The sequence below is a fragment of the Astyanax mexicanus genome, chromosome 19, assembly GCF_023375975.1.
Source record: "Astyanax mexicanus isolate ESR-SI-001 chromosome 19, AstMex3_surface, whole genome shotgun sequence".
NCBI lineage: Eukaryota > Metazoa > Chordata > Actinopteri > Characiformes > Acestrorhamphidae > Astyanax > Astyanax mexicanus.
The window spans coordinates 14060806-14088434 of NC_064426.1; the positions used below are offsets into that span (position 1 = coordinate 14060806).

The window sequence follows — 27629 nt, forward strand, 5'->3', positions numbered from 1 at the left end:
TCTTTGGTCCGAATCAGTTGATGAGTTAATTTACTTGGAGTGTTTTCTCTTTTTGTTTGGTTTGGTTTCACACAGGCATGAACCTAAACTCACCAAAATGCGCACCAATAAACCACGCAAGCAGGCTGTGTCCTCTGATTGGTCAGAGCCGCCTGGCGTGGGAGTAAATATAAATATACAAAAAATATATATACAGCGAGAATATTCTGTATTCCAGCACGAATATCTGTGCTTTAACGCTGAATGCTATGCTTTCAAACACATGCATGCGTGCATGGACACAGTGTTTGTTTATAGCTGTGGTAATCAGCTTTATCTGGCTAATATATAAGTTTAAACTGTGCCTTATCAGCAGTTTAGCTCAATTAAATGGACTATATTTAATTGCTGGGTCAGAGCGAGGCCGGATTACATTCTCACCACAAGCGAACCGCTCCAAAGTTAATTTGGGTCTTCTAGCTGGTCTCGGTCCGCTTCTTTTGAACCGAACTCGAGTGCGATTACTGATTTCACACCTGCTCAATCGGACCGCACTAAAGGTACAAACAAACCAGAATCTGTTTTAACCAGACCAAATAGTGCTGGTGTGAAAACACCCAAAGACACAAATCCAGGTGCAGACCCTAGTCTGGACTTTCAGGTGTGAAATATCTCTAAGTAGGTAAGCAGGTAGATAGATTGATAGACTGACAGATATATAGATATATAAATACTTTATTAATCCCAACAATGTGTGTGTTTGGGTGTGTAATTACCTGTCTGAGGCGCTTAACTTCGTGCTCCAGCTCAATCTCTCGTGTTCTGGCGTTAAACTCGGCCGAGGATGTCCGCCCCCGGCCCGGCCGCTCCGTTTCCAGTTTAAACAGCTGCAGGTGCTCCAGCTCCCTCCGCAGGTCCTCTATCAACTACACACACACATGGGCCAGCTTCAGAGCTCTGATAAATGAGTTTGGGAATGGTGTTTTGTGTGTATGTATATATGTGTGTGTGTGTGTGTGTGTGTGTGTGTGTTACCTCCTGCATGGCCTCTCGTTCTTTCTGGAACTCGTGTCGGTTCTGCCACAGCTTGTCCATCATCTTCCTGTACAGGTCCATCTCATCCTTCAGACGCAGACTGGTGTCCTCCAGCTTATCTGTCATACGCTGCTTCTCCTGCAGGCACACACACACACACATTCATCATTCTATAACACTTAGTAGACTAAACTGATGTGACCAGGAGGATGCAGGTCCAATCCCTGGTGATGTCAAAGTCATCTGTAAGTGTCCAGGGGTCCAAGAGCTCATAACTGTTCTGTCTCTCTCTCTGGGTAGGCTGGTCCTCCCTCTCCCCCATTACTCAAACATGGGTCCCAGTTTGCTGATATATCAGCATTAGCAGTTAGCATTCTCCTCTAAGCATGTAGAGCTCTATTAGTGTTGTGTTAGAGGCTGTTAAAGAAGTGTGTGTATGTGTCTCTGAGGAAGACTGTGCCAGCCTTCATCCTCCCAGTGTTGTCAGCATCCTGTGATTGGGGAGTTCTATAAAGTGTGGGATCTGTGCTGTGAATGATTAACAATCTTTACAATTATGTTTCTATTATTATGAAGACACTAAAATTCCAGATAGAGAGGAAAACACAAGTACTCTCACAAACACACACTCTCTTTCTTTTTCTCTGGCTCTCTTTCTCTCTCTCTGGTTGCGGATGTGACCCAGTTTCAGGCTGAAGCTGAGGCTCGTTGCTCTGCAGTGTTCCTCTTTGTTACTCTGCATTTGGGAGATCAAAGTCTCTGCAGTACTGGAGAGCTAATCCCGTACAGACACACACACACACACTCATTACACAGGCTAATGCAGTAGGCTTGTTAGTATTCACAGTTTGACTCCAACACCTTAACACTACTACACACCACTCCAATACACCACAGTGTGTGTGAGTGGGTGTGTGTGGGTGTGGATAAATATGAAAAAGTGTATTTGTTCTTTTCATGATTCCTTCAGACAGAAATGAGAAAATCAGTGTAGGAGTATGGTGATGATGTAGTTAATGGTGATGGTGGTGACAGTGATGATAATCATGATACTAATGGTGACAAAGGTGATTGTGCCATTGATACTTACAGTGATAATGGTGATTATGATGTTAACGGGAGTGTGATACTAATGGTAATAATGATTTTTGTGCTATTAATATTTATAGTGATAATAGTGATAGTGGTGATGTTGGTGATTATGATGTAATGGTGATAAAGGTGATTGTGATGATTATAGTGAGTTTGATATTAACGGTGATAACAGTAATTGTAATGTGATAATGACAAATGTGATGATGACTGTGATACTAATAGTAATAATAGTAATGGTGATTGTGACAATAATGTGATAGTGGAGAGTGTGATATTACTGATGATAATGTTATTGTTATGATAGTGGTAATAATGGTGAGTGTGACAATAATAGTGGTAGTGCTGAATGTAATACTAATGATGATCATGGTGATAGTGAAGATTATGATACTAACTGTGATAATGTTGAGTGTGATGATGATAATAGTAATAGTGGTGAGACTGAAACTAACGGTGATAAAGGTGATTGTGATGATAATGGCGATAATAGTAAATGTGAAAATGATGGTGAGAGTGATAATTATATAAATAATGCACATTGTGATGATAATGGTAACAGTGATGTGATACTAATGTGATAATGTTTTTTGATGGAATGTGATAATTTTTTACAGTGTGATGGAGTGTGATACAAATGACGAAACTAGTCATGATGATTGTGATGATGGATAGTAATAGTGGTGACTGATAATAATGTTGCTAATGATAGTGATGGTGAAAATGATAAAAGAGGTGCGAATGGAGATTCATTTGATGGTGGGGGCAACTGATATGTTGATGGTAATGCTGAAGGTAACTGTGTTAATGATGAAGACGGTGATGGAGATAAATGTGATCATACCAATAGCGGCTTCCTGAATATTATTCATATTCATGAAGCGCATGCAAAACAGAGAGGGTTCTCATTGGCCTGTTCTCTGCAAAGTGTCTGTGAGTCAGCCAATCAGTTTTTAGTGTGGGCGGGTGTTTTTTTTCCCCTCCTGGACGGGACGCGTTCGATGAGAAGGAGCATAATGGCAGAGGCAGGAAAAGGGGAGGCAGGGCCTTCTAAAAAGAGGAAATATAAAACTCATTTCATCTCTAAATACTCTAAAATATGTCTAATAAAAGTAAAAAATAATGAATGTCCTGCCTGCTGTACAGTTTTTAATAGTGATTTTAGCATTGAACACGGGGCAAGGTAATGTTCGGTTATCCTTTGGTATTCTTTGGTGTGTGCACAATGTTGTTGTTTTTTTGGGGGGGCAGGGGATTGGTGGGTGGGGGGTTGGTCCAAGTCCAGATCCGGGTGCACTTCCCTGATTTTTTTTTTTGAAACTTGGGATGTCTGTGATAGTAAAACTGATAGTGATGATGATGGTGGTGAGGATGTGATGATAGTGATAAAGACAGGCATATGTTACCCACCTGGTCCAGTTTTTCAGTCTGGGACTTCAGTCTGCAAACGTTCACCTTCATCTCTGCGTTCTCCTCCTCCAGCTGCTGCACCCTGAGACACCACAGACCAATACAGACCATCACTGACCTCACAGAGGGGACGCAGCACACTGTCCCTCAGACAGGGGTCCAACACCAGGTCACAGACGACCAGTGTGTTCATTTCTTCATAATAATTTTAAGCTTGTGATCATTTTAATGGATCTCCAAATATTTCAGCTGTACAGTTCAATCATGGTCCTACCTTCTAAATTGAGTAGACAGGTTATTAGGTACAATTTATGAAGAGTGTGTTTGCGTGTGTGTGTGTGTGTGTGTAAGTGTGTTAGTGTGTGAGTGTGGTACCTGTTACTCAGCAGCTCTATCTCAGTGCTTTTATCTCTCTCCATTTTGCTGTAAACTTCTCTGTGCCTCTTCAGCTCCTCCTCCAAACTCTGCTCTGCCCTCGTCTCCTGGTCTTTAATCTGCTCCTCCAGTTCATGCACTCTGACACAAACAAACACACACACACAATTTCTTTCAGTATAGTGTAGTGTGATATGTATTTTGGAAGCGGTGATAAATTATACATATCGTCGCTGTCCAATGAAAAACACTTATCTCCAAAACAGCAACTTTACAGGAGAGAGAAAAAACCTTGTAAACTTTCAATGGAAGTCAATGTAAAAAGAGTTTATTTCAGGTCATTTTAAAGTGTTTCTATTGGTCTGTTTATCAAGAAATTTTGGCACAGTGTAAGGGACAGTTTATTTGTTTAAATTATGTAGTAAACTAAAAATTGACAAAAATGGAGATAAGTGTTTTTCATAGGACAGCGACGATATACACTCTGCATTTCTTTTCTACGCAATTTAAAAATGACCTCTTAATTTTACTACATAGACATAAATGTTCCTGCAACAAGAAGATCAGTATGTATTAGCAAATGCAGGCCACACTATTTAAAGGAATAATTAACATTAAGCTAACAGTTTTGGGCATCCCTTTTCCCACACCGAGGCAGAATGTCAAACAGCTTCTTGTCTCCTACACAGTGCCTTACAATACTGCGTAATAAAACATGTCTAATATAAAAGCATTTATGATTGAGGCAGATGTTCACAGCTGCACTGTTCAGAAAAATAAATAAAATGTCATCACTTTACATTAAAGTGTCATACAGGGAATGTGTGTGTGTGTGTTTGTGTGTGTGTGTGTGTGTTTGTAAATGTACCTATGAACGAGTTGTGTGTTTTCTTGTTTCAGTTTGGACTTCAGGTCTCCGTTAGCCAGGCTGTCGTTCTCCAGCTCTGACACCTTCTTCTCCAGGTAGCTCACCTGTGGAACACATTCAAATCAAATGGAACACAAATATATACAAAATATGCTAATCCACAGTCAGTTCTTTTCTATGAAGATTCGTCCACAGCATGAGAGTCTTTCAGTACCTTCTCAGTGATGTCTATGTCACAGGAGTCGATGCTGTCTCTGAACAGGTCTTCTGTACTTCCCTGACTACTGCTGAAGTTACTGTGGTGGAAGAGCTGACTGTGGGACAATGAGAGGGAGAAAGACAGAAAAAATGAGACTCAGAACCATCAAGAATTTAAAGATAAGCAAGTGCTGTTATCCTATCCATCTTGAACATCTTAAGACCATGAGACTAGAGTTCTATAAAGGAATATATAGTTCTTAGACCACCTAAGAAAATCAATCAGAGACCAATCCAGGTTATCCACACCATTTGAGGCTGTTCAGAACTATTTAAGTCAGGGTTTCTTAACTTTTTACACTGTGCAAATTCAAGAACTCAAGATCATTCAAGAGGTTATTTTCAAATGGTTTGATTATGAAGACCATTTGAGACATTCTGCGTCTTTTAAAACACACAAGAAAATACAGATTACATGACCAAAGACTATTTGAGACTATATTTTGCTATTCAATTGTATTTAAAGCTATTCAATGTTATTGGAGAAAATTTTACCCCTCTCAGGATTATTACAGATCATTCTAGATCATAATTGAAACAACTGAAGACTATCTAAGACTACTGAAGACCAATGGAGAGTATTAAAAACGATTTAAGACTTTCTGCAACTACTGAAATTAGTTTAATATGTTACAAACGACGTACAGTATCTGGTTCGACTGTAAACAAATAGGACAATTTGATTTACTATCTCAGATCACTTAAAACTATTTGAAACTTTTTATGGCTATATAAGGTTAGACAATAGCATATCTAAGGGCGTTTTTAGTTAAAACAGACTCTGATTTGTTTGTGCCCTTAATGTGATTTGATTGAGCAGGTGTGAAAACAGCAGTGGTGTGCAGTGAGGCCCTTCTAACCCTTTAGAGAAGGGGTGATAATGAGTGCATGTAAATAATTACATACTTTTTAATCAGGAAATATATATTATAGTTATTGTATAGTAAGTGTGTGGACTTATTTTATAAATTAACTAAAATAAAAAACAGCAACTAATTCAAAGCATTAGTCTGTGTTTTTCAGTTGGACTCTTATCTGACTGACAGCGGTTCTAACCAATCAAAGCTTTTTAAAAGTGCTTCTGCCCCCATGTGTCTGCGTGACCCTTCTCCTGATTTTGAAAAAGGTGTAGTAATGAGTCTGTTAGCAAAGTCGTACGACAATCTAACCAATCAGATTCATGATTTTCACTACAGGGGCGGGGCCATGGCTGCCTAAACCCTTCTCAGCGCTGTGCTGAAGGGGTACACGTTGATTAGTCGTAAAACAGAGCGAATACTGGCTTAATTCAGTAGTTAGCTAACTATCACAGAATTGCGACTGCAAATAAGACATCTATTGTGTCACATCATATTAAAAAGCCCTTTTAAAGGCTGTCCTTCAATGTTAAACTAAATCACAATAATAGGCTGTCTGACTGGTGAGTTTTTGTGTGTACTTAATGTTTTGGCTGCCCAAATGAGTGATATTTTTTGAATGGCTGTACTTGTAGGAAAATTAAGCATTGATTGTTGTGGTCTATTGTATACTTTTGTGTTTTGTAGCTGTATTTGCGGGCTGTTAATGATTGTTAAGTTCATATAGTTTAGTCAAGACAGAGAGTATGTAGTTATTGTAATTTTTATTTATGTGTCGCTTGGCGGGGGTGGGGGGAGGGGGGATGCGTGCGTTGGTGTTCCCACTATATTCACTGCACGCCACTGGAAAACAGTAATCACACTCTGGTGTGAATCAAAACAACCGGACCCAGGCCTGCTAGAGAAGGTGGTCTAGGTTCGGCCCCAACTCTGGATCCAGTCTTGATCTGACCCAGCCATCAAATATAATCCATTTATTTGACCTAAACTGCTGGTACTAAACCAGACCATAGAAACAAACTACAGGTGTGAACACGCACTAACACCACAGAGGACCAGATAAGACTATTCAAAACTACATACAATAAGTTGAGGCCATATCTTATCTACTATTTGAAACTATTCCCAACTAATTCAAAACTATTAAGTCCATTCAACATTAAGTGGTTTAGATTTGATCATGAGTGGCACACTTTCAACAATTATCTTTATAAGTTTACAAGTTTTTTGGTGTTATGTTTCTAGATCTCATACTGTAGAAGATCACCACCTCACTACAGAATTCTTTACTATCTATGCTTATGTGTGCTAAAAATATTTGTCATTAAAATGCTCCTCTTTTCTTTGTGTGTTTAATGTATCTCTGTATCGTTTGCTTCTGTTTGGGTCCCTCATCAATGAATAATTCAAGTTCACAGAAAAACCTGCATTAAACTTGCAACTAACATTATAGGAGACAGACTGGGTACTTACCGCCCGAAAGCAGTGCTGGAGATCTTTCTGTTTGGGCTGAAAAACAGAAAAGAAGACAGCAGAAGATGAGTATGATATTAATGAATCTCAGTGGGAGTCTTTCAGAAAGTTCAGCAGATGTTCTTTTTCCCTTGTCTGTGTTTAAAGTAGACAAATCCCTTGTTCTTAAAGTTTGTTGTAAACAGACTTAAGACTGAGTCCTTTGTAAAAGTACAATCAAAAGAGTGACTTGAGTAGAAGTTAAAGTGTTCTTTAAGCTCCACATTTTAGTGGAAGTACTAAAATATTCCAGATGTTTTGTACTTAAGTATTACAAGTAGTTTATTCTAAAATTTGCTACTCAATTACAGAAAGTAAAAGTACAGTATTGAGTTACGTTATGTAGCTGTGTTGTGTTATGTAGTTACGTAGTTAAAGCAGAAAGCAGTGGAAAGTTATCCAGATCAGAAGCAGTGAGGTCTTCTTATAACACCAGCATGTAAAAATGCATTAAATTAAATGTATTAATGTATTAAACTCATTGAAAATATGCAGCGAAGTAAAAGTGGAAGTAAAAGAAAAAATAATACTCCAGTAGATACAGATACAGCACTTTACTACTTAAGTCCAGTAGTTCTACTTCCTTTCTATACACCTGTGGTTGAATACAGTTTTGGTGGCGGGGGGATTCAACTTGGTCACAACACTACAACAGTGTCAGGTATTGGTCTCAGCATCAGCACCAGCCTCAAAATCATACACATCATCTAACCCCTGTGCAAAGTGCTGAGGGTCTGGTAGCTGAGTCAGCACGTTAGAATAAAACAGCTGACCCGAACCCTCTGAGAACTTTTAGTCAAAATAGAATTGCACTAATTATACACACTGACAAGCTTGCAGAGGGGGGACAGTGTTTACATAACACACAGTGTCACGCTTTAAACTCCTTTAGCTCTTACATCACACACACACACACACCTCACACACTCACATCCTCTTATCTAACACTGCCAGGACTGTCCTGACGTAGAACAATACACACACCCAGGAACAGGGAAGATGAGGACAGACTCAAATAACACAAGTGGATGCAAACTCTCACACAATGATTTTAAAAATCCATTTGTGAAAATAAAGCACTGCACAAAACCATATTTAGAATGGATATAAAGGGGTTGGAATTGATATGTTTGATTTGTATTTTTAATCTGATCTAAATTTATACAAACTGGCTTACACTGTCTTCATTTGATCTAAATTTATATAAACTGGCTTACATTGTTTTGAACTGATGTGAACTGATCTAAACTGATTTTGAAAATGGTGTACAATTCTGGTCCTGGAGTACCAGTGGTCTGCAGTTATCATTACCTAACTAGCAGACAAGCTCATGCTGAAGGGCAATGATACTCCAGAACCAGTATTAAAAATAACTGATCTAAATTGATTTGAATTGATTTGAATTTACTCTGAACTTACATTGATTTGATTCTAATTAAATTGGCCTAAAGTAAGTTGAACTGATCAGGACTAATTTGAATAGAGTTAAATTGATTAAAGCTCATATGATTTGTTTTGAACTGGCGTGAACTAATTTAAATGGATCTGATTACTGGAAAAGGTTTAAATTGATCCGATCTGAACTAGTTTAGCTGATCTGAATTGTGATCTGATTCAGCACAGACATTTTCAGTAGAATACAAACAATAAAAACACAATGTTTTATGTTTTGAGCCATGAAAGACATAACTTATGACTCACAGTTTGTGTACTTGGCCTAACAGATAAGGAGCAGAGCTGAGTTTAAACTCAGGTTTAGATAACAGTGAGTCATACTCTGTCAGAAAGCACATAATCAAGTCTATTAGAGATTACTGAACTGAACTGAACTGAACAATCTAGTGGATCCTGACAGACCTGGGGCCGCAGTGCGGTATATGTCCGGCAGTGTGTGTGTGTCTGGCTGTGTGTGTGTGTGTGTGTGTGTGTGTATGTGTCCAGCAGTGTGTGTGTGTGTATGTGTGTGTGTGTGTGTCCGGCAGTGTGTGTGTTTGGGAGGATTAATGACGGATGGACTAAGAATTCAATATGATTCACGTTAACCTTCCCCGTCACACCTCGACACCCGCAGGACACAAAATCACTTTCCCAATTCAGCGTCTCTGAGTGTTTTTCTGCTCCCAAAATAAACTGACACTGAAAATCCTCTGCAGCTCCACCACCTTTAAACACATCTCCTTTAAGGAGTTCAGATGGATGTTCTAAATCACCCTCTGAATCCCGCCTTCTCTCCACCCACTCCTGAGTGTTCATTCGGCTAATTTTAGTCTCTGTGTCTCTTTCTCTAGCAGGGCACTGAGCGATTCCCCCAAAGCCTTTGACAGATATGGTATTGCCATGGCGACGGAGACCTCCCCCAGATGAAGGCTCAGAGTGGGGTGATTAAAGAGAATCATCAAAATAGATCCAGCTTAAAGAGGGGAGCCGCCGCGCTGTGACTTCAAATGACTTACAGACGCAGAGAAAAGCAAAACACACCACCTTTCTCACACAGGACCACTGTCTTAGCGTTTTTTCCCGAAATCAGGTACATAAAGTATCATAAAGGACACCTGAATTCTGGCCTGCATTGAATATGGACCTTTGGTTTTTGGTCATTTTAATAGATCACTCTTAAAGCCCAACTTTAGCTTAGCTGTAATTTGAGCAAACAATCGCTTGATTCATTACTGGTTTGGGTTTGAGTTGTTAGTCTCTCTGCACAGAATTCTAGCCAATGTTTTCCTGCCAAACTGGGCTTGTTTGACAGTCGCGCGTGTTGTGAATGTCTGTGGCAACCTTGGATAATGGGCTAGATTAAGCTGGGTTTAGACAGACTTTGGGCAGGATTTCTTTTCTGAACCTGGCAACCCTGGCTGCAGCTTATGGTAACTTGCTGTGTGCTTTCTCTGTATCACTCTAAAGACAACAAAAACAGTATCTGTGGGATTTAAATGCTGATAAGACATGCAGTAAATCCAGTGCAGCAGAGTGGTCAGTCCTCTTAATGTCTCACCTGTTCGCCTTGAGGTTCTTTAGCCGGGCCTCCAGGTCATTCAGCAGGTTGACCTTTTTACAGCACTGTGAGCAGTACACGTCCAGCAGCTCACTGTTATAGAGATGTCTGATCTTCTGAGGTGTCTGACCAGCACTGCAGACCAAACAACATGGCCAGTGATTACTCATCACTTCATCACAAACCCCTGCATGAATGGATGCTAATAAAGCGTTTAATAAGAGATTGAAGTACAGAATACAGAGAGAGACACCAAATTCTTTTAACTGATTCACAGAAAATGGATTCATGGTTTTTTTTCCAGCTTATACGGGCAGCCAAAGCCCAAGAGAAAATACAAAATCACGCAAACTGTGAGTTTTGCATAATATGTCCCCTTTAATAAAGCGGCATGTGAGTGGAAGCAAAAGGTAGTGGTTGTTATGGTCTCTCTTGGCATTAGGACATTTGCACTTACTATTATAATAATATAACTGTGTCAATAACTATAATATCATGTCAATAACTATAATATATGTCAATATAATGTCAATAGCTATTGACACAGTGCTGGTAAACAGTATATACAATACAAACAATTTACCAAACTAACTTAAGCATTATCACACCCCGTCTGTTAAAAGTAAATGTAAAATGTGGTCAATTACCTGGAGGGCAGTGAGGAGCCAAGGTCAGAGAAGCCATTGGTTCGAGTGTCGTCGTCGGGGCAGGGGCTGCTGGGAGTAAAATCCACATCCTCCCCCTCCCCATAATCCTCAAACTGTTCCTCAGCCGAAATCACAGAGGCTGAGGCCGAAGGGATAAGTTGGCAGGAGCTGCAGAAACAAAACAGAACTGTCCAGTGCTGATCTCCAACCAGTTCTTACTGTTCTCTCTCAATAAAATGCCACGAAAATGTCATACACATTTAACCAAAATGTAGGCAATAAGCCAAGATATATATGGCTTATTATATATCTGCGCTCACTTGGGGTTCTGTGTATTCTGTGTTTTCTATGTTTAATGTTTTGCCTGATTCTTTGTCCTGTAATCATGTTTCTGTAAAGCTGCTTTGTGCCAACACCAGTTGTAAAAAGTGCTATACAAATAAATTTGATTTGATTTGATTTGGTATGGTGGAGCTATAGTTTCACCAGTTTAAAATCAGCAGTGGGGTATAATCTTCCATTACATTTTAGCTCCTTTAGTCTCCTAGCTCCAGCGTTAACAGGTGGGCTATAAGCATCAAATACATATTAGATATATTAGCATCTATTACTTGTCACCACCTGTGGCTCATTGGTGGGATATATGCTTAAATGTCTTGTTAGCTACATGAACCTCCTAGCTACAGTGCTAATTAGTAGGGTATAAACTTCCAAGCTTTAATTCTTACTAGTCTAGATGGAAACAGGGGTCCACGAGCACATAGTGGATTTTTTTTCGCCACCTGTTTTTTCTTAATCTTTGAAGTGTCTATTTTAAGATTCTGACAGGTAACAGGATGAAATAATGTCCCATGACATTTATTTTTAACCCTTTAATGCATCTATGCTAATTCTGAACGGGAAAAAAAATATGAAGAAAATGGCATAGCTCCTTGAGTTAACAACCTATACAGACAAATGAGCACACTTTTCCATACAATTCTGGGCCAAGGAATTTAACCGAATGGTTATTTTTAAGTTTTTTACACATTTTGACTTGATTTTGGGACAAAAATATAAAAAAAATGCAAAAAAATGTAAATTTGCCTGTATGTTTTCACATTACACTAAAATCATGTGCATTAAATATAAACATCTTGGGGTTTTTCTTAAACTTTGAAGTGTCTACTTTAAGATTATGACAAGTAACAGGACAAAAAATGTCCTGTGGGGCTTATTTTTAACCCTTTACTACACCTGTCCCAATTTCGAACCTGAAAAAAATATTAATTAATTGGCATAGCTCCTTAAGTTAACAACCTATACAGACAAATGAGCACACTTTTCCACACAATTCTGGGCCAAGGAATTTAATGGAATGGTTATTTTTAAGTTTTTTACACATTTTGACTTAATTCTAGGACAAAAATATCAAAAATTAGCAGAAAATGTTAATTTGCCTGTATGTTTTCACATTACACTAAAATCATGCGCATTAAATAAAAACATCCTGATATTTTTCTTAATCATTAAAGTGTCTTCTTTAAGATTCTGACAGGTAACAGGACAAAAAATGTCCTGTGGGGCTTATTTTTAACTTTTTACTACATCTATCCCAATGCCGAACCTGAAAAATAATCAAGAAATTGGCATAGCTCCTTGAGTTTACAACCTATACAGACAAATGAGCACACTTTTCCATACAATTCTGGGCCAAGGAATTCAATAAAATGGTTATTTTTAAGATTTTGACACATTTTGACTTAATTCTGGGACAAAGAGATAAAAAAAATAGCAGAAAATGTTAAGGTCGCATGTAGGTTTTTACATTATACTAAAATCCTGTGCACTGGATAAAAACATTCTGAGATTTTTCTTAATCCTTGAAGTGTCTACTTTAAGATTCTGACAGGTAACAGGACAAAAAATGTCCCGTGGGGCTTATTTTTAACCCTTTACTACACCTATACCAAATCCGAACCTAAAAAAATATGTAGAAATTGGCATAGCTCCTTCAGCTAAAGCCCTATACAGTCAAATGAGCACACTTTTCCATACAATTATGGGCCAATGAATTCCATAGAATGGTTATTTTGAAGTTTTTGACACACTTTGATTCAATTCTGGGACAAAAAGATAAAAAAAAAATAGCAGAAAATGTTATGGTCGCCTGTATGTTTTTTTACATTATACATTATATTTACATTAAGAAAAGTCTACTTTTAGATCCTGACAGGTACTAGGATGAAAAATGTAATAAGCTGCAGAACTAATTGATGATAAAATCCAACAATGTACTAAAAATAAAGTATTAGTATAGTGTGGTACTAATAATTTTAATCCTCATTATCACCATTGAAGAGATCATAAAATCTCTGTCCCTCTGTCCCTTCCTCCTGAACATCTGTCCCCTCTACAATCAATCCTGTCTCTTCTGCTCTTGCAAAAATGTCAAGAGAAGGAGGGAAGATGGGGCAAACTGACCAGACCGGCTCCAACACCCCCTCTTCCATTGTCTTCTCCCAACCCGTGCCCTGATCGTAAGGGTTTGGCCTTTCAGATTTTGGCTGATCTGTCCTTTTTTAGCTGGAAACCCTGTAGTTTACTCTGTCTACTTTAAAACCTGCATCCAGGGCTCTGTTAACACCCACCATCTTTTGCAGCATCTTGGTTCTCACGGCATTAATGGAGGTCAGTTGGCTAATAGACATACATAACATTATCTCCTGCTGGAGCTCATTGCTGTCCTGCCACAATGTACCAAGCTGCAGCTTCTTCAAGGGAGCTACTTCGACTTTGCTCTTAAAAGAACACTGGTGCAGCATAGTGTCCCAGAAGAGTGCTCCAGTATTTAGATCCCAGAGCTCCAGCTAGCTCAGAGACATTCACTAGCTCACTATGCAAGCCAGTTCTGTGGTCAAGAAACATGGTAAGGTTGACACTGCTGACATGGTAAAGGAGGTTCAGTAATGTGTTGGTGTTCAGGGTCCTCATCACACTAGACTTGTACCCCCACTTTACAGCTTGGTGGAGGTACAGGACAACATGGGTCTCCTGGTTTGACTGCAGGGCGTGGATCTCTGAACCCTGAACCCTTAACAAAATGTAAAAAAAATTACACATACCTGTATATTGAAGACTCCATTCAAATGTTTTTATAGCATTTGGATATGTGATGACTAATGTTAAGCACCGATAACTATAGTCAACTTACTTGGACATTTGTTAAAGTTAGGCAATTGGATCTCATATACCCATACCACTGCCCTCACTTCTCTAGCCCAGATGCTGCCTCATTGCTCCCCCAGACCTTGAGAAGCAGATCACATAGCTGCTTCTTATTTACCTTATTACTAAGAAAGCATTTAAAGTCACAAGATTTGTGGGTGTATGGGCCACCAATTATGACTTTCTCAGTGGAGAATCATCTGACCCTCTCCTGGGCTTTAACAGAGTCTGTCTGGTAGCAATCTGTGGAGATTAAGTCCTGCTTGAGAATCAAATGGTTTAAGAGCTGCATACAAATCTCTCCACATGTTGGCTGAAGGTTAGTCATCATATGGAAAAGAGCATTGACATCTAGTATGAAGAGTGCATCCTTAGGGTAGGTGACCTCCTCATCTCTATCTTGAAGGAGACGGTGGCCTTGATTGCTTTGTGTGCACACATTAGTGCCAGAAGACTTCAGAAAACTTCATGAAAGTTTTCTCCATGATCTTGTCCAGTACTGAGAGAGCCCCTGGGATTAGAGATAGCTCCTAGCTTGATGTAGGTGGGAGAGGTCAATGTTGGCAAGAAATGCCTCAAACCATGTTAGGTATCTGTATGGATATGGCTTTAAGCCAGCTTTACATAGTGGCAGGTCAACAATGAGCTCCAACAGGAGATAATGTTATGTATGTCCATGGTCAACTGACCTCCATTGATGCTGGAAACTTTCATGAAGTTTGTGAAGTCTTCTAGCACTAATGTGTGCACACAAAGCAATCAAGGCCACCACTGAGGCAGCATCTGGGCTAGAGAAGTGAGGGCAGTGGTATGGGTATATGAGATCCTATTGCCTAACTTTAACAAATGTAAGTAAGTTGAAAAAGGCTCAGACCTTAGTTATCGGTGCTTAACATTAGCTGTCATCACATATCCAAATGCTATAAAAACATTTGAATGGAACGCTAGAATTGTAGAGTCTTCAATATACAGGTATGTGTAAAAAAAAATACATTTTGTTAAGGGTTCAGGGTTCAGAGATCCACACCCTGCAGTCAAACCAGGAGGAGACAGACACCCGTGTTGTCCTGTACCTCCACCAAGCTGTAAAGTGGGGGTACAAGTACAGTGTGATGAGGACCCTGAACACCGACACATTACTGAACCTCCTTTACCATGTCAGCAGTGTCAACCTTACCATGATTCTTGACCACGGAACTGGCTTGCATAGTGAGCTAGTGAATGTCTCTGATCTCAATACAGTTTTACATTGTACTCAGATTTGATTAAAAAAAACAGTAATAGTTTACTAAATACAGAAAAGCTTAAAGCTCACCTTCCGCGAAAATCCGATTTTTCTTGTTTTTTGTGGAATACAGTAGGTCTCTCCGAGTTGAATGTGTACACCTGCACATTAAACTGTTTTGCAGCCCCCATTGTCTGCAGGAGCTAAGCAAAGAAATCCCCCCTCCCCCCCTCCGAAAAACGGGTGAATTTTGAATTATCTTTCTGCCTACGTAGGCAGAAACTCACAGACCAGCCCACCTTGGCTCGAGAAACTCCCAGAGGCGGAGCTGAAGCGACGCAACATCACCGCTCATCAGTTAGGAGGTGGGAGGCAGTGAGCGGCAGAGCGGTGGAGGGGCGTCGCAGTGCTCCTAGCCAATCAGAGGAGAGATATTTGCATGCTGTTTGCATGTATGAATATTCATGAGCAAAGCTGGAATCCGGTCATTTTGGACACACGCCTAAAACAGTCCATTAAAAAAGAGCTATACAGAGACACCTGAGCACTTTTTTTTTTACAAAAACGGCTCACATGTCATTCATTCATACTAGAGACCACAACTAGACATTTTAAAATGAAAGAAAAAACGACATTGTGGCAGGACAGCAATGAGCTCCAGCAGGAGATAATGTTATGTATGTCTATTAGCCAACTGACCTCCATTGATGCTGTGAGAACCAAGATGCTGCAAAAGATGGTGGGTGTTAACAGAGCCCTGGATGCACGTTTTAAAGTAGACAGAGTAAACTACAGGGTTTCCAGCTAAAAAAGGACAGATCAGCCAAAATCTGAAAGGCCAAACCCTTACGATCAGGGCACGGGTTGGGAGAAGACAATGGAAGAGGGGGTGTTGGAGCCGGTCTGGTCAGTTTGCCCCATCTTCCCTCCTTCTCTTGACATTTTTGCAAGAGCAGAAGAGACAGGATTGATTGTAGAGGGGACAGATGTTCAGGAGGAAGGGACAGAGGGACAGAGATTTTATGATCTCTTCAATGGTGATAATGAGGATTAAAATTATTAGTACCACACTATACTAATACTTTATTTTTAGTACATTGTTGGATTTTATCATCAATTAGTTCTGCAGCTTATTACATTTTTCATCCTAGTACCTGTCAGGATCTAAAAGTAGACTTTTCTTAATGTAAATATAATGTATAATGTAAAAAAACATACAGGCGACCATAACATTTTCTGCTATTTTTTTTTATCTTTTTGTCCCAGAATTGAATCAAAGTGTGTCAAAAACTTCAAAATAACCATTCTATGGAATTCACTGGCCCATAATTGTATGGAAAAGTGTGCTCATTTGACTGTATAGGGCTTTAGCTGAAGGAGCTATGCCAATTTCTACATATTTTTTTAGGTTCGGATTTTGTATAGGTGTAGTAAAGGGTTAAAAATAAGCCCCACGGGACATTTTTTGTCCTGTTACCTGTCAGAATCTTAAAGTAGACACTTCAAGGATTAAGAAAAATCTCAGAATGTTTTTATCCAGTGCACAGGATTTTAGTATAATGTAAAAACCTACATGCGACCTTAACATTTTCTGCTATTTTTTTTATCTCTTTGTCCCAGAATTAAGTCAAAATGTGTCAAAATCTTAAAAATAACCATTTTATTGAATTCCTTGGCCCAGAATTGTATGGAAAAGTGTGCTCATTTGTCTGTATAGGTTGTAAACTCAAGGAGCTATGCCAATTTCTTGATTATTTTTCAGGTTCGGCATTGGGATAGATGTAGTAAAAAGTTAAAAATAAGCCCCACAGGACATTTTTTGTCCTGTTACCTGTCAGAATCTTAAAGAAGACACTTTAATGATTAAGAAAAATATCAGGATGTTTTTATTTAATGCGCATGATTTTAGTGTAATGTGAAAACATACAGGCAAATTAACATTTTCTGCTAATTTTTGATATTTTTGTCCTAGAATTAAGTCAAAATGTGTAAAAAACTTAAAAATAACCATTCCATTAAATTCCTTGGCCCAGAATTGTGTGGAAAAGTGTGCTCATTTGTCTGTATAGGTTGTTAACTTAAGGAGCTATGCCAATTAATTAATATTTTTTTCAGGTTCGAAATTGGGACAGGTGTAGTAAAGGGTTAAAAATAAGCCCCACAGGACATTTTTTGTCCTGTTACTTGTCATAATCTTAAAGTAGACACTTCAAAGTTTAAGAAAAACCCCAAGATGTTTATATTTAATGCACATGATTTTAGTGTAATGTGAAAACATACAGGCAAATTTACATTTTTTTGCATTTTTTTTATATTTTTGTCCCAAAATCAAGTCAAAATGTGTAAAAAACTTAAAAATAACCATTCGGTTAAATTCCTTGGCCCAGAATTGTATGGAAAAGTGTGCTCATTTGTCTGTATAGGTTGTTAACTCAAGGAGCTATGCCATTTTCTTCATATTTTTTTTCCCGTTCAGAATTAGCATAGATGCATTAAAGGGTTAAAAATAAATGTCATGGGACATTATTTCATCCTGTTACCTGTCAGAATCTTAAAATAGACACTTCAAAGATTAAGAAAAAACAGGTGGCGAAAAAAAATCCACTATGTGCTCGTGGACCCCTGTTTCCATCTAGACTATTACTTGTTTCCTGGTAGAAACAGCCCTCCAAGGCCTTCCTCTTTGTCGTCATGACGACCCCCATCAGACGTCTCAGATGCCGCTCCACTGTCCATGTCGGACTCATGCGTGTCCCGCCCGGTCGGACCCTCCCCTGGGTACAGCGGGCACTCCGGGTACGGCTCAGTGCACATAATGACGGGAGGGCCGAGTCCAGCCGAGCCATGCTGCAACACACAGTAAACATCCAGTGTGAATTAACTATTTACCTCAATTGTTATGAGCTTTGTCAATGTTCAGCTACATTCACAAGACAACACCTCACAACCTATACAGGTATGGGGGCATTACCAAGCTGTTCACTGAGGCAAAAACTTATAAACAATTGACATATTGCTGTCCAGGAGCGTGAGAAAACATCACGTCCCAACATTTTGTTAACTAGCCAGCAAATGTGTACGTCAGGAGGATTCCATATGTCTATATAAAGCTGAGGTTCATTGGATGGCTAAAATTTGAAGTATGAAATAAAACTGGCATCACTGATTAATAACTGGATCAGTGTGATGCAGCCTGTAAATGGTGAGGTACAGCATTTTAATCAATTTACCAGTGGATTTTGAATTGAGGTAGAAGTGTTTTCTAAACTTTATTAAAAGGATAGAATCCCGGGGAAAACATCCCAGGCCGTTATCCATAGTAAAAGCTAGTGAGGAATATTTTACATACCCAGGCAATGCCCCTGCTGCTATCCCATGACTTTTTGCATTTCAGTGTATATAAATGAATACAAATACTACTAATTATATTTTTAATATGAATGAATATTACCAAAACATTAAACACACACATGCATTATGAATAAGAGTATTAAAGAACTAGAGCATAGAACATATTCTGGTTTGTTTAACGCTTTTTGTTTACTAACTAATTCCACATGTGATCCTCTATAGCTTGAATATAGTCTTCAATATTAGATTTATGATGTGATTTGTACTGTATGTACTAAGTATGAATGAATACACACTTCGTATGACTTGACTATGAGTTTTGTACATTCCGTACTTATCGGATGTATGTGGTGTATGAATTTCATCCTGGTACACAAGTTGAGTGTCCCTGTTATACACATTCAGTATCTACAACAAACACACTCCGTATCCAAAACATACAAATTTTTACACCTGCACACAATCCCCTGCTGCTGATGCTAATGCTTACATCCTACAGTAACACACCCACATAACACGACAACGACTGATCTCCTGGGACTTACAGCAAAACAGTGCTGTGTAATGGTGTACTGGTGCAGAACTCAGAATGGTTTAATAAAGAAAACACAGTCGGTGAGCAGCAGCTGTGCAGATGAAAACACTGTGTAGATCAGAGAGACCAACTGAGAAAGATCAGACTGGTTAGAGCTGACAAAGAAGGCCACAGTTAGTGCTGGGCGTTATGACCAAAATGTATTTCACTGTATTTTTCAAGATTCTGAGGGTTTCACGGTACATCACTGTATTTTTCTTATTTTATTATTATTATTTTTTTTATTGCACGACAGTGCTTTTATATAGGTGTGTGACTGTACTGTACTGTTAGGACTATTTATGATATAAAACCCTAAGGCTTTAAATTAAGGCTTTGATTGCTATTGGGTTTACTTTGTCCAACAAAATTACCCAATATATAAAGAAATTAGACTTCATTAGCAGAAAAAAAAACAGCTGAAGAAAAAGAGATACACCAACAACTTTAACACGGCTTCCTTTTCTAAACTAAAACTTTTAAATAGTTCCAACAAATATTATAAATGGACCTAAAATACTTAAAATTTATTCAAAAAGACATTTCTCAAAAGCTCTATTGCACAAGTAAAACAGAAGTTTAATATCAATTGAATTTACAATATGTTATTATTGAAGCCAGTATTAAAATCAGCCACAATTCCCTTCTTTCTCCAGTTAACAAATACATTAAATTCAGTGTGTGTTAAAAAATATCCTTCAAGCAACAGTATTAATATATTAAATTATAGTCAAGGGCTATAATTACTGCTCTTGAAGTTTATTTTCACCTTGTATCCAGAGTTTTAGGCAGTTTTATCACTTGTGCTGAATAAATGATCCTGTACCCAGGACCGATTCTGGGTACCTTTTTCCCTTTTTATGAGTGAATAATTGCTTTTTGCTGTTGTTTTCTTTATTTTACTTGGATAAAACACACTCATATAGTAAGGAACAACAGGAAAAGGTCCTCAGAGCGTTTGACTCCACAGAGCTGAAAAAACATTGCTCCAGTGTATTAGCTTGTTATGCTAACTGTAACTAGTGGTAGCTAGCAAGCTCTGCCATTGTGCTTTTTTAGCAGAGCTGTTCTACATGGCACTCCACAGCGCCTCTAGTGGTATGGTGGTATGTGGAAAATGCATACCCGTTTTCCCTTCAGTATTCCACCCAGCACTAGCTACAGTAACTCAGATATCCACTCTTGTGGTGAGCAGAAAAGCATCTCATAATGCAATTGTAGCTCATCCTCTTCATTGGTCTTCAGAGGCAGTTAGGGGTTTGACAAGATCTCATGCCATGAGATCTCAAGAGATTAAAACAGCACAATATTTCTTGGTAAATAGCAGCGCTCATCTGCCTAAGTGAGCCGCTGTGCGCACACACACACATACACGTCTCTCTGTAGTTCTGTTAATCAGGTGGTCCACCAAGCCTTGTGTTCCCGGCCACACATTCACACCAAACAAGGTCAAACGTGAAGACAAAATGTTCAGTCATAGGTTGCCAGGTTTGTATAGAACCCTTAAGGGAGGTTGCCAGTTGAACACAGAACTCTCACTGAGGGAATTCCAACAACAGATCTGAAGGTCTGAAGAGACTCATGTAAGATCACACAGGAGAGAGATTGTTGGGTTTATGGTAAAACCAGCTGCAGTACTTACTGTTCGGTATATTACTGCATATAATAAATCATAAATCATGAAAATCGTTGAAAATCATGAAAATCATATTTGCCCCTTTACAGATTTTGTTTAGTTTTTGCTTTGTTGTCATACATTTTAAGATAAGTAAGTCAAAAATGGTGATAGTAGTGTGAGGTCTGTTTTATGACATGGACAATTTATGACACACACAATTCTGCTCTCTACCAGACCCTCCTGAAGGAGAATGTCCGGTTTGTGACATTAGGTGTGCTTGGGTTCTGCAGCAGGACAATGAACCAAAGCACACCAGCAAGTCCACCTCTGAATGGCTTAAAAAGGAACAAAATGAAGGGTTTGGAGTGGTCTAGTCAAATTCAGATTAAGATGCTGTGAAATAATCTGAAACAGACTGTTCATGCTCAAAAACCCTCCACTGTGGCTAATTTTTAAACAATTCTGTAAAGAAGACTGAAACAAAATTCCTTCACAGAGATTTGAAAGACTAATTTCCAGTTATCAGTTAAGCTTGATTGCAGTTGTTGCTGCCAAGTGTGACACAACCAAGTTATTAAGTTTGGGGGGGCAAACACTTTTAGAAATAAAATGATAATTTAAAAACTTTTAACTGCTTTTTATATTGACTCATATTATCTTTGTCTGATATTAAAATGCATTTATCATTCTAAAAAAAATGTAAATATGATTTTTTTAAAAAAGCAAAAACAACAGACGTCTGTAGGGGGGGCAAGTACTTTTTATGCCACTGTAATTCATAATTAAAGTAAAAATTGATTGATAACATTACAAGAGGATTACTTACAAAATATTTTTAAAAAATCACCTGAAATTTGACTGAGTTTCAGTCAAATAAAAAAAATGATCATGTATTTCAACTTTGAAATAAAAAAAAAAAATTATCGCGTCTCATTCTCGTGAACTCAATATAGTGGCTCGTTTCATCTCCTGAGATTAGGGTCTTGTCACATCACTAGTGGCAATTCTTTAGCTTTAAAAGATCTGAGGAGTGATGCAATCACGTCAACATGGACCAGAGTCTCAAAGGATTCCCTGCCAGCAAGAACTACAGCTGTTCTGAGAGCAGAAATAGGCCCTACCCAGATCTACATTACTAATACTGCATGCTGCAGCAGTAGGAATGTCACCTGTGATGCTGAAAATATGAACGTGTTTGAAGTGGACAGCAGTTGCGTAACTCTCCCACACAAAGGTCATTCAGAATCAGTCCCACGGAAACGTTTCTGCAGAGAGGAGCATTTACATCCCTCAACCCAGAACAAACACAGAACACAGCACCAAATACCCGTTAGCTTATCTGCTCAAAATTCAAATCACATTTCAATAGCGGGAGGATAAGGGATATGAGCCGCGGCTTTCATTTGCATAAACACTCATCAGTCTGAAAGGGGGGGGTGGAATGTTTCTCTATGTTGTTTCATATAGACAGTACATATACATACTTATATACTGTATTTAAGTCTTTTTAAATTACATTACATTACATCACATCTGGCAGATGCTTTTATTCAAAGCGACTTATAAGTGTCATGGTTGACCCAGGCAGGGAGACGAGGAGACGGACACAAGTGCAGGTAGGGCGAAATAAATAATTTATTAAATAAATAACAAAGGTAAACAAAAGAAACAAGTAAAAAAGAAATAAACAAGAAACAGAGGTGAGATAAAACTAACAAACAAACAGGGAGGCTTATAAACGAGAAACTAAACAGAGCTAAGAACATAAACAAGGGATAAACAAGAAACTAGAAACTAACAAGGACAACCGAGGAATAACCAAAACTAAGCAGGACAGGGATATAAACAAAGAAATACAACAAGAAGCTAAACTAGACAGAGGATAAATAAACTAAACAGGGCAAGGGCGTAAACAAGGGAAAATAACAGGGAACTAGAAATAAACAGATAAACACAAAGCAGGGAACAAAGGAGCACGGGAATAAACAAGAAACAAACGAGGAACAGAATAAATACTAAGCTAAACAAGGCAGGGATATATATACAAGCAGAGAACAAGGACACTAAACACTAAGCAGGGGACTGGGGAAATGAGGAAGAAACTAGAAACTAGAAAACTAAACAAGAAATAAACACGGAGCAAGAACTAGGGCTATGAAACACAGAATAAACACGGAGAGACAAAACAACAGGGGTTAGTGCAAAGACCGACAAGGGACAAGTGGCACAGGGGATCTGTTTAACCAAACAGGAAACACACTAGAATTGGGAACACCTGGGGAAGGGGTGGAGCTACAAATGAGACACGTGGTGGAAAACTACTGAGACAGGAGACACAGAGGAGCACAGGTCACGTGGGGAAAACACACAGAGACATGAGACAAGGCCAGGACGTGACAATAAGCTATAAGAGCAATATAGAATATAGAACAACATGTTCAAGGCAAAAACTTTTTTAGGCAGGGCTTAAAGGAGACCAAAGGTGAAGAGTGGGATAGAGGAGGAATGGAAGGGGAGAAGGAAATGAGGAAATATTATTAATAATAATAATAATACACAGTTACATGTACAAAACAACTACAGTTAGGATCAAAAGCCAAACAAACCAGTAAACCAAGCAACACAATCAAAAGGACAGCCAACAAGCATGAACAAGCGTCAGAAATCACAGAAGATTGTTTAGTACGCAAAGATAATGGTTGGCAATATTTCGCAAAAAGTTAATGAAACAGGACAGGTATACTATACATACAAATAGATCTGATTACACACATGTGAAAGTGATCAGTATTCAGATGAGAGGGAACTGGAGAACAGACCTTGATTTGTGGAGGTGGAGTTGGATGATGTGACAGTGACATTATGAGGTGGTGGATTGTGGGAACACAATGGGGGTAGGTTAAAATAGCTGAATGCATTTATTAGAAGGGGTACCCACAAACATTTGTTTTTGTAAGTATCTACCTAAAATACGCCCCATAAGTATTATATATAAGTATATACTCATATACATATAGTTTAATGACTTAAACTATTCTGTATGTGTGTTTGTGTGTGTGTGTGTGTGTTTCCCTTCCTGGTATACACACACCAATAAATCATTTAGTCAACCAGTAGATGCTAAGCAAGTCTCGAAAGCAGAGGGAGGGTGATGTCTGTGGGAACGTCTCCACACAAAATCGTAAAGATTTACACTCCGACACAACGACTGAAACAAGGTCAAACCCTCCTCCAATGACATAAACACAAACACACACACACACAAACACACACACACACACACGCACAGGAGATAGGATGGTAAGAAAAAGAAAATGCTTATATTGTCCTTTGCAAATGAATGCATGTGTGAAATGGTGGAAAAGCCCAAAGAAGATCCAATAGTGTAAAATGTCCAGTTACAGGATGAACTGGAAGACAAATGAAGCATCAACAATTAGAGATCAGGCTGTAAGAAGCTGCAGTTAAAGATGAATGTATGAGTGATCCTCAGATAGAGGAGGATCTACAGGAACCCGCTCAGAACTTATATTTTTAAAAAGGAGTATGTGGAAAAGTCAGAAAATCAGAAAAGACAATATGTGAAAAAGTGATGAAAATATTTTGTGTTTTTTATTCATTTAAATGATGACATGCACCTCTAGCACATCCAGGATTACAACCTACTGTTTCATTTCACTCTTATTGCTCGATACACACACAACAATGACCTGTTTAACCATGATGAACTTGGCCCAAACGTTTCCCCGTTACACTATACTCTAGATAACAGGGTTGAAACTACTGATTATGATAGTAGTCGACTAATCTGGCGATTATTTTTACGATTAGTAAATCAGTCAGTGATTATTTCTGCCATTTTTTTACTTAAAATGTTTCCCTATTTTCTCCCCAACTTTGCTCAGCCAATTACCCAACTCACTCATTAAGACTCCCCCTATCACTAGTAATGCCCCAACACACCAGGAGGGTGAAGAATAACACAGGCTTTCTCTGTTACATGTGAAGTCAGCTACTACTTCTTTTCAAGCTGCAGCTGATGCAGCAGTGCTAAGTAGCATCACAGTGCGCTTGGAGTAAAGTGCAGCGACTCTGTTCTGATACATCAGCTCACAGACGCCCTGTGCTGCGGACATCACCCTTTTAGTGATGTGGGAAGAGAGCGCCATCTATCACCCTGGAGAGAGCAAGGCCAATTATGCTCCCTCTGAGCGCAGCGAGCTGATGGCAAAGCTGCACAAGAAAAAATAAAGTTTATTTTAAAACAATTTCTGCTTTTTCTGCAGTATTATTTTTGTGAGGGACAAATCCACCTAGTTCCGGTTCCTACGCCAATGTGTGTATGTCTATAGAGAATGACTGTCTCTCACATTCACATTATGAGACAATATTGGTCTTGAACACACACACACACACACACACACACACACACACAGCATTGTACAGTTGTTAAAGCAGAGTTTGATCGGCTGCTGCTTTCTAATCACACAAAACTTGCAGACAAAATAATAGAAACATTACACTAAATGTTCTTGGTGCTTGGTTCTCTCTTGCTGCTCTGAAAGTGAGAGCATCAGCTAGGTCAGGTGATGATGTTGGATGATTAGATCTGCCACTCACAATCATCCCAAAGAACTCCATCATCACTCCAGAGAACCCCACAGCCAAATAAATAGGTGCTTTTAAACCCCTCTAGCCCACGCTCAGCACTGGCACGGTGTCCTCAGAGTCATGTGACCACTGCTGCTTTAAAGCGCCTGCTTTATTGCTGAGTTTTTTTTTTGTAAGAAGAGTCTACAGCTGTGTGAAGGCATCCAATTCACACACCTTACAGCAGCTCAACTCACTCAACAGAACAGCTGTATGGACACTTTTAGGCAATGTGTATACTCATCATTCAGAATCAATATTTCAATACATAATACATAAAGAAAAAACTGGAAGCATAATAAACAAATTTCTAACTTTATTATGAATGAATCAGATTTTTTTTTGTCCAAAATAAAGCAAATACTTTACTGAATACTAGAATAGTGTTATACATATTAATACTGATTTTAATATTTCAGTTCATCACCTACAACATCAACACAATAACGCTGTATCTGACACACACACACACACACACGTACTGAGACACTTGACCTGGATATATCTCCCCCTCTGTGAAAGCTGTCTGGAGTGTCTGGAATTCACCATCCATTATTCACACTCAGACCATTCACACAGACTGTACTGCACTGTACTGTACCATATTGAGAATAATACTATAGTAAGTAATACAGTGTTACTGTACACTACTGACTAGGGGTGGGCGATATGGCTCTAAAATAATATCACGATATTTCAGGGTTTTTTTGCGATAACGAAATACTTGGCGATATAGGAAAACAGAAAAAAAATATTTTTTTAATTTAATTTCAGGAATATAGTATAATAGTTTTACAGTATAATCATAATGTGGCAAAATAAATAATATAGCATAAAATAATATAATGCAGCAAAAAATATTGCAGAATATTTAGTGCATGCATATAAACCTCAAACTAAAACAATTATACAATAAATTCACCTGAAGCTTCACAGTAAATAATAGACTACTTTTAAGACAGAACAGTCCTATTATTACAATATGGATTTTTAATATCATGACATTTCTGTGTCACGATCAGTGGCGATTGCTCTATGACTGCAAGGGAAGCTCAGCTTCCCCTAAAATGTAAAAAAGTAAGTATACTGTTGTGTGTACATGTCACTGATTAAATTTGCGCTACAACGCACTGAACTTAGTTCAGAATCAGCTTCTTATCACTGGTAACGCCGCGGCTTTCCTCTCACTCATTCCCGCAGCTTCACAGCGCTGCTTTAAACAGTGTGGACGCTGAGCGTCCACAGACTTCAATAGCGGAGCAAAGCGCGCGGCGAAACGAGACGAGTCATTGAATAAATGTTGGGCTTTGTCCCGCCCATCGGACGCTCAGCGTCTCTGGGGGTCTATGGAGCAGTGGGCTGGCCTCGGCCGGCCCGGACGCTCAGCTTCTGCATGATGATTGGATGATCTGTCTGAGGCGGAGTCCCTTTTTGATTGACAGCGAAATGAGCGAATCAGCGATCTTTTAGTGGAAAATCCGTGATGGGAGCATTTTCATTCTGTTCTGAGTTGAACCTGAGACGTTCCTAATCCTTATAGCGGCATTTTCTTTGATAAAAACGACTAATATTGTGTTATCATTAAAAAATAATTTAAATTATTTAAATTAATAAAGGGATTATTCAAGGAAATGAAACCTGTCCAAAAAGGAACTAAATTTACCTGCATGTTTTCCTTTACCAACTTTTTTTACTGATCATTTTATGTTTATTCATGTCATAGCGTCTTTTTTTATTTAATTGTTCAATGTAAAGAATGGGTACCTTTTTGTTGTGTAGTGAAAACTTGAAAATAATGCCTTTTGTTTACAAAAAAAAACATATCAGGGAGAGCAGACTTTTTGTATAAATAAAACTACATATGTTAAGATGTAGGCCGAAATTGAGCTTCCCCTCCTTGAAAGACCAGCATCCGCCACTGGTCACGATATATTGTATAAGATATACTATTCTAAGTGCTACACTCCTGTACTGTG

The 27629-nt window shown here is 38.7% G+C and overlaps 1 protein-coding gene across 2 annotated transcripts in view; it reads right to left on the minus strand.

Moving 5' to 3' along the window:
• rab11fip4a (RAB11 family interacting protein 4 (class II) a) overlaps positions 1 to 27629 on the minus strand; it is a 91874-nt gene that overhangs the window by 8394 nt on the left and 55851 nt on the right. For both annotated transcript variants that reach the window (XM_007233757.3, XM_007233758.4), the window contains 10 exons: positions 18105 to 18307; positions 11029 to 11196; positions 10382 to 10516; positions 7348 to 7383; positions 4974 to 5073; positions 4760 to 4863; positions 3892 to 4032; positions 3517 to 3598; positions 1015 to 1152; positions 756 to 905 (listed from right to left, as the gene is read on the minus strand). In XM_007233757.3, coding sequence (XP_007233819.1) covers positions 756 to 905; positions 1015 to 1152; positions 3517 to 3598; positions 3892 to 4032; positions 4760 to 4863; positions 4974 to 5073; positions 7348 to 7383; positions 10382 to 10516; positions 11029 to 11196; positions 18105 to 18307 — 1257 coding nt within the window. The remainder of the gene's footprint in view (positions 1 to 755; positions 906 to 1014; positions 1153 to 3516; positions 3599 to 3891; positions 4033 to 4759; positions 4864 to 4973; positions 5074 to 7347; positions 7384 to 10381; positions 10517 to 11028; positions 11197 to 18104; positions 18308 to 27629) is intronic.